Consider the following 8,021-nt stretch of genomic DNA (forward strand, 5'->3'; position numbering starts at 1 on the left):
TGGTGTATCAGCGGATTGTTTGAAAGATTTACTTCATTTATTTTTAATTTAAATATTTTGAATTTAAAAAGTTGTTTAATGTCGACGAAGTCTGTAAAAGTTGTGAGCAACTGAAAGCATCACTGGATCATCTCCAGTGAATGAGGTTACCTGTCAACAGGTGAGTCACATGACAGAGCGGCTGACTGTTTGGAGGGGTTCACCACTCTGTGAAAGACTGCTCTGGAACATAGAGCAACAATTTAAGAATAATGTCCGTCAACGTAAAATCACAAAGAATCTGTGGATTTCATTGTCTACGCTTAATCACATCATTCAAAGATTCAGCCAATCAGAAGAAAGCTCTGTAACAAGTGACAAGGCTGAAAGCCAATCATGTGTGTTGGTGATGTTCAGGCCCTGCAGACAGCAGAGCATCAAACAGACAGGATTCTGTCGAGGACATCACTGCATGGACTGAGGGACACTTCAACAACATCAACACATTTTTATCTCTGAATCCACTACTCCACCACCACGACTCCATCATGACTCAAGGCACCAAAGTTTCATGTTGTAGTGGTACAGACAGATTTCTGTGGAACACTGTGGAGATATTTAGAGTTTCTCCATCAAAGTGACTCTGAGAGACTTCCTCAAACTTTCTGCAGCTCTGATGTCGAGTCATGACCTAACCTGATCAGAGGGAGATAAACACTTTCACACGCTCACTGTAACAGGAAACGTGTCCATGATTGGTCGAAGTGTTTATCTGTTAATGTGACGCTGTCACAGCTTGATTGCTGGGTAACATCCTGTCAGACAGATGGTTTGATGGAGATAAACACTGGTCACCTACAACAGTCAGTCATCAGTCATCAGCCATTCTCTTAGTTTCTTTGTTTTCACGTGATGTTCAGATAGATGTCATAATGATTTTAATAAAAATCAAGAAAAGTACAATTCTATAACTAAACTCCAAGCATGCCTTAAGGATATAAAAAGTTGGATGACCTACAATTTCCTGATGTTAAATTCAGACAAACTGAAGTTCTTGTAATTGGACCCAAACACCTCAGAAACTCTCTTTCTAGAGACTTAGTTACTTTAGATGGGATCACCCTGGCTTCCAGCTCCACCGTAAAGAATCTTGGAGTTGTGCTTTAACGTCCACATGAACCAAATTTCAAGAACTGCATTCTTCCACTTACGTAACATCGCTAAAGTCAGACGCTAAGATTAATCCTAGTGATTCAGCTGTATTTCCATCGTCAATCCTGTAAGGAATTCATGTGTTTTACAGCAGGTTCAAGGTCTTTCTAAGTTGTTATGTATGTTGCATCATTTTAATTATCCTGTAATAAAATATTACATATATAGTCATTCCTCATTTCATTTAAATCTGTTGGCTGTTTGTAATTGCAACAGTCTTTTCATATTGATTCAAGTGGTAGTATTATTACTCAGGCCAAGTGTTATATTGCTATGCTAATTAAGACTGCTTGTCAAATTGCCGTCAGAGGTTTCATAAATATGTTTTATTGCAGTAACTGAGATTACAAAACACAGCTGATGAAAATGCAAAGGTGTTTTCAGGGCAATATAGTGTATTACAACCTGACACTGATTGGTTGTTTCTGTTCACATCATCTTCATGAAGTTCAGTTTGAAAAACATAAATACACATACGAGCACACACAGTCACATGTGTGTACACATACACATACATGTACAGAATTAACACGTTGTTACATTTCCTGGTTGAACATTTCTGTCATAGATTTCATGGTGATTAAATTCAAGTAACTTTATTTTGAAAAGTCGTTCCTGGGTCAGCCGCGGCAGCCCGTCGTCATGGAGACGGTTTGTTGTTTCTGAACCGCGAGGAGCCTGGAGACACCTGAACAGAAGAGGAGACAGAGACACCTGGACAGAAGAGGAGACAGAGACACCTCAGGTAAGAAGGTTCACCTGTGTGCTAGCGCTGTTAGCCCAGGAGCTAACGCAGTGTGTCGTTGTACTGTCGTACACTGACGGAGTGACACACACGTACATGTCAACGGGGGTCGAGACGTTATGGCCGTGTCTCCCCTCTGTTGTTATGGACGTGTCTCCCCTCTGTTGTTATGGACGTGTCTCCCCTCTGTTGTTATGGACGTGTCTCCTCTCTGTTGTTATGGACGTGTCTGTTGTTATGGACGTGTCTTCCCTCTGTTGTTATGGACGTGTCTGTTGTTATGGACGTGTCTCCCCTCTATTGTTATGGACGTGTCTCCTCTCTGTTGTTATGGCCGTGTCTCCCCTCTGTTGTTATGGACGTGTCTCCCCTCTGTTGTTATGGACGTGTCTCCTCTCTGTTGTTATGGACGTGTCTGTTGTTATGGACGTGTCTCCTCTCTGTTGTTATGGCCGTGTCTCCTCTCTGTTGTTATGGACGTGTCTCCCCTCTGTTGTTATGGACGTGTCTCCTCTCTGTTGTTATGGACGTGTCTCCCCTCTGTTGTTATGGTTGTGTCTCCTCTCTGTTGTTATGGACGTGTCTCCTCTCTGTTGTTATGGACGTGTCTCCCCTCTGTTGTTATGGACGTGTCTCCTCTCTGTTGTTATGGCCGTGTCTCCCCTCTGTTGTTATGGACGTGTCTCCCCTCTATTGTTATGGACGTGTCTGTTGTTATGGACGTGTCTCCTCTCTGTTGTTATGGACGTGTCTCCTCTCTGTTGTTATGGACGTGTCTCCTCTCTGTTGTTATGGACGTGTCTTCTCTCTGTTGTTATGGACGTGTCTCCCCTCTGTTGTTATGGACGTGTCTCCCCTCTGTTGTTATGGACGTGTCTCCTCTCTGTTGTTATGGACGTGTCTCCTCTCTGTTGTTATGGACGTGTCTGTTGTTATGGACGTGTCTCCTCTCTGTTGTTATGGACGTGTCTCCCCTCTGTTGTTATGGACGTGTCTCCTCTCTGTTGTTATGGACGTGTCTCCCCTCTGTTGTTATGGACGTGTCTCCTCTCTGTTGTTATGGACGTGTCTCCTCTCTGTTGTTATGGACGTGTCTCCCCTCTGTTGTTATGGACGTGTCTCCCCTCTGTTGTTATGGACGTGTCTCCTCTCTGTTGTTATGGACGTGTCTCCCCTCTGTTGTTATGGACGTGTCTCCTCTCTGTTGTTATGGACGTGTCTCCTCTCTGTTGTTATGGACGTGTCTCCCCTCTGTTGTTATGGACGTGTCTCCTCTCTGTTGTTATGGACGTGTCTCCTCTCTGTTGTTATGGACGTGTCTCCCCTCTGTTGTTATGGACGTGTCTCCTCTCTGTTGTTATGGACGTGTCTCCTCTCTGTTGTTATGGACGTGTCTCCCCTCTGTTGTTATGGACGTGTCTCCTCTCTGTTGTTATGGACGTGTCTCCTCTCTGTTGTTATGGACGTGTCTCCCCTCTGTTGTTATGGACGTGTCTCCTCTCTGTTGTTATGGACGTGTCTCCTCTCTGTTGTTATGGACGTGTCTCCCCTCTGTTGTTATGGACGTGTCTCCTCTCTGTTGTTATGGACGTGTCTCCTCTCTGTTGTTATGGACGTGTCTCCCCTCTGTTGTTATGGACGTGTCTCCTCTCTGTTGTTATGGACGTGTCTCCTCTCTGTTGTTATGGACGTGTCTCCCCTCTGTTGTTATGGACGTGTCTCCTCTCTGTTGTTATGGACGTGTCTCCCCTCTGTTGTTATGGACGTGTCTCCTCTCTGTTGTTATGGACGTGTCTCCCCTCTGTTGTTATGGACGTGTCTCCTCTCTGTTGTTATGGACGTGTCTCCTCTCTGTTGTTATGGACGTGTCTCCCCTCTGTTGTTATGGACGTGTCTCCTCTCTGTTGTTATGGACGTGTCTCCCCTCTGTTGTTATGGACGTGTCTCCTCTCTGTTGTTATGGACGTGTCTTCTCTCTGTTGTTATGGACGTGTCTCCTCTCTGTTGTTATGGCCGTGTCTCCCCTCTGTTGTTATGGACGTGTCTCCCCTCTGTTGTTATGGACGTGTCTCCCCTCTGTTGTTATGGACGTGTCTCCTCTCTGTTGTTATGGACGTGTCTCCTCTCTGTTGTTATGGACGTGTCTCCCCTCTGTTGTTATGGACGTGTCTCCTCTCTGTTGTTATGGACGTGTCTCCCCTCTGTTGTTATGGACGTGTCTCCTCTCTGTTGTTATGGACGTGTCTCCCCTCTGTTGTTATGGACGTGTCTCCTCTCTGTTGTTATGGACGTGTCTCCTCTCTGTTGTTATGGACGTGTCTCCCCTCTGTTGTTATGGACGTGTCTCCTCTCTGTTGTTATGGACGTGTCTCCCCTCTGTTGTTATGGACGTGTCTCCTCTCTGTTGTTATGGACGTGTCTCCCCTCTGTTGTTATGGACGTGTCTCCTCTCTGTTGTTATGGACGTGTCTCCTCTCTGTTGTTATGGACGTGTCTCCCCTCTGTTGTTATGGACGTGTCTCCTCTCTGTTGTTATGGACGTGTCTCCTCTCTGTTGTTATGGACGTGTCTCCCCTCTGTTGTTATGGACGTGTCTCCTCTCTGTTGTTATGGACGTGTCTCCTCTCTGTTGTTATGGACGTGTCTCCCCTCTGTTGTTATGGACGTGTCTCCTCTCTGTTGTTATGGACGTGTCTCCTCTCTGTTGTTATGGACGTGTCTCCTCTCTGTTGTTATGGACGTGTCTCCTCTCTGTTGTTATGGACGTGTCTCCTCTCTGTTGTTATGGACGTGTCTCCTCTCTGTTGTTATGGACGTGTCTCCTCTCTGTTGTTATGGACGTGTCTCCTCTCTGTTGTTATGGACGTGTCTCCTCTCTGTTGTTATGGACGTGTCTCCTCTCTGTTGTTATGGACGTGTCTCCCCTCTGTTGTTATGGACGTGTCTCCTCTCTGTTGTTATGGACGTGTCTTCTCTCTGTTGTTATGGACGTGTCTCCTCTCTGTTGTTATGGACGTGTCTCCCCTCTGTTGTTATGGACGTGTCTCCTCTCTGTTGTTATGGACGTGTCTTCTCTCTGTTGTTATGGACGTGTCTCCTCTCTGTTGTTATGGACGTGTCTCCCCTCTGTTGTTATGGACGTGTCTCCTCTCTGTTGTTATGGACGTGTCTGTTGTTATGGACGTGTCTTCTCTCTGTTGTTATGGATGTGTCTCCCCTCTGTTGTTATGGACGTGTCTCCTCTCTGTTGTTATGGACGTGTCTCCTCTCTGTTGTTATGGACGTGTCTCCCCTCTGTTGTTATGGACGTGTCTCCTCTCTGTTGTTATGGACGTGTCTCCCCTCTGTTGTTATGGACGTGTCTCCTCTCTGTTGTTATGGACGTGTCTCCTCTCTGTTGTTATGGACGTGTCTCCCCTCTGTTGTTATGGACGTGTCTCCTCTCTGTTGTTATGGACGTGTCTCCCCTCTGTTGTTATGGACGTGTCTCCTCTCTGTTGTTATGGACGTGTCTCCCCTCTGTTGTTATGGACGTGTCTCCTCTCTGTTGTTATGGACGTGTCTCCCCTCTGTTGTTATGGACGTGTCTCCTCTCTGTTGTTATGGACGTGTCTCCTCTCTGTTGTTATGGACGTGTCTCCTCTCTGTTGTTATGGACGTGTCTCCCCTCTGTTGTTATGGACGTGTCTCCTCTCTGTTGTTATGGACGTGTCTCCCCTCTGTTGTTATGGACGTGTCTCCTCTCTGTTGTTATGGACGTGTCTCCCCTCTGTTGTTATGGACGTGTCTCCTCTCTGTTGTTATGGACGTGTCTCCCCTCTGTTGTTATGGACGTGTCTCCTCTCTGTTGTTATGGACGTGTCTCCCCTCTGTTGTTATGGACGTGTCTCCTCTCTGTTGTTATGGACGTGTCTCCCCTCTGTTGTTATGGACGTGTCTCCTCTCTGTTGTTATGGACGTGTCTCCCCTCTGTTGTTATGGACGTGTCTCCTCTCTGTTGTTATGGACGTGTCTCCTCTCTGTTGTTATGGACGTGTCTCCCCTCTGTTGTTATGGACGTGTCTCCCCTCTGTTGTTATGGACGTGTCTCCTCTCTGTTGTTATGGACGTGTCTCCCCTCTGTTGTTATGGACGTGTCTCCTCTCTGTTGTTATGGACGTGTCTCCCCTCTGTTGTTATGGACGTGTCTCCTCTCTGTTGTTATGGACGTGTCTCCCCTCTGTTGTTATGGACGTGTCTCCGCTCTGTTGTTATGGACGTGTCTCCCCTCTGTTGTTATGGACGTGTCTCCTCTCTGTTGTTATGGCCGTGTCTTCTCTCTGTTGTTATGGATGTGTCTCCCCTCTGTTGTTATGGACGTGTCTCCCCTCTGTTATAATGGACGTGTCTCCTCTCTGTTGTTATGGACGTGTCTCCCCTCTGTTGTTATGGACATGTCTCCTCTCTGTTGTCACTCCGTCCATACTGTCTGCTGAGAGACGTCCCTCATGTCAGCATCGTCCTGTCCATCCCTCTTTTTGCAAACCAACATCTGCCTGCAGCACCATCATCTCCACCCCTTCTGTAATCTGACACTAACATGTCAATCACTTTTTGAAGTTGTTGCACATTATTTAACTGTAAATTTGATCTTTTATATACCTTTAATATATATATAGTTTATACATATATATAATGTTCTTAATAGATGGTTACTTGTTTACATATGTTGTTTTTGTTTGTCTGTATACTGGAGTATTGTAACAAAAATAATTTCCCCCTGGGATTAATAAAGTATTTCTGTTTCTGATTCTGATCATCAGGTGATGGCGAGGTCAGAGCGTGACGTTATCGACTTCGCAGCGATGGAGAGAGAGCTGCGGGGGTCGATCGAGGCCGAGCGGAGATACGAGAGAGAGAACGAGGCCAAGCTGAGGGCGGCCAGCCAGAGAGTGAACTACAACCAGTTCAGGTAACTCCAGGTAACTCCTACAAGGCATCCCAGGACTCCTTGAAGGACGTCCAGGATGTTTAGTAGGTTTTTGGTTTCTTTTAAGACGTACAAAGAGTACTTCAAGGTTCCAGGGTGCCTTAGAAGGATTCCAGAACTCTTTCAAGGATGACATTAAGACTGGATCCACTCATTCAAGGAATGGTTTGAAAGGTTTCTTAGATACCTTAAGATATTCCAGGAGTATTCTAATAAATTCTATGATGCTTGGAAGACTCCTGGGATCTTTTAAGACCTTCCAGGCATCCTTGAACAAGGTCCAGGCTATTTTATAAGGGTCTGTGATGACTTCTGTGTCGATCGGGTTCTTCTTGATGTCTCAGATGGCTCCTGGGGCCCTCCAGGTCCTTGAAAACATTCCAATACTTGAATAAATTCTATGATACTCTAGAAGAGTCCTGGCATCTTTCATGACATTTCAAGGGTCCTTGAAAGAGTGCCAGGCCCGTCTTACATCTCGGTGTGTCTCTGTCAGAGATCTGGTCCTGTCGAGTCACCTGAAGCCTCTCGAGAAGAAAGACAGAGATGGAGCTCCACGGAAACAGCCCTGGAACCTGGTTGCCCCGAGCAACTAGTGATGTCTGGTCACCCCGAGCAACCAGAGACACTTTCTTCTTCTCTTCTGTTTGTAAACGTGGTCTGACCAGGAGATACGTGGTTTCAACTGACAAACTTTAATAAAATGAAATAAGAGCAATGTTTCCTGTTGGTGCTCTTATTTTGAAAGGTTTGTGTTAATAATCTCATGCTTCAGTCAAACTGTTTCTAAAGTCAGTGATCCAATTCCAGTAGGACAGAACAGACAGAGACAGACAGACACAGACACAGACAGAACAGACACAGACCAAACAGGCGCAGACGCAGACAGGACAGACAAAGACCAAACAGGCGCAGACGCAGACAGGACAGACACAGACAGGACAGACACAGACAGAACAGACACAGACAGACACAGACAGACAGGACAGACAGATATAACAGACACATGTTCGTGAAAATATGCATGTTGGTTCTGTCAATGGATTGTTACGTGTTGTCTTGGTGTCATGATGTGTATTGTCGTGGAAATTCGATAAAGACTGAGAACACGATCAG

General features: G+C 45.9%; 1 protein-coding gene across 1 annotated transcript; it reads left to right on the forward strand.

Annotated features, from left to right (window-relative positions):
* Positions 1 to 1,812: 1,812 nt before the first annotated feature.
* On the forward strand, positions 1,813 to 7,623 carry dnaaf19 (dynein axonemal assembly factor 19). Its single transcript, XM_027276290.1, has 3 exons — positions 1,813 to 1,936; positions 6,739 to 6,887; positions 7,402 to 7,623. Exons 2-3 carry the CDS (start codon positions 6,742 to 6,744, stop codon positions 7,499 to 7,501), a joined length of 246 nt encoding a protein of 81 aa, XP_027132091.1. The 5' UTR covers positions 1,813 to 1,936; positions 6,739 to 6,741; the 3' UTR covers positions 7,502 to 7,623.
* The last annotated feature ends 398 nt before the right edge of the window (positions 7,624 to 8,021 follow it).

Source organism: Larimichthys crocea, unplaced genomic scaffold (assembly GCF_000972845.2).
Source record: "Larimichthys crocea isolate SSNF unplaced genomic scaffold, L_crocea_2.0 scaffold33, whole genome shotgun sequence".
In the NCBI taxonomy this organism is placed as follows: domain Eukaryota; kingdom Metazoa; phylum Chordata; class Actinopteri; family Sciaenidae; genus Larimichthys; species Larimichthys crocea.

Bases quoted from the DNA above. Each gene is read 5' to 3' on its own strand.
- dnaaf19 (XM_027276290.1), top strand. From the start codon at position 6,742: ATGGCGAGGTCAGAGCGTGACGTTATCGACTTCGCAGCGATGGAGAGA. The intron at 6,888-7,401 runs GTAACTCCAGGT...TGTCTCTGTCAG, and splicing joins GTGAACTACAACCAGTTCAG to AGATCTGGTCCTGTCGAGTC.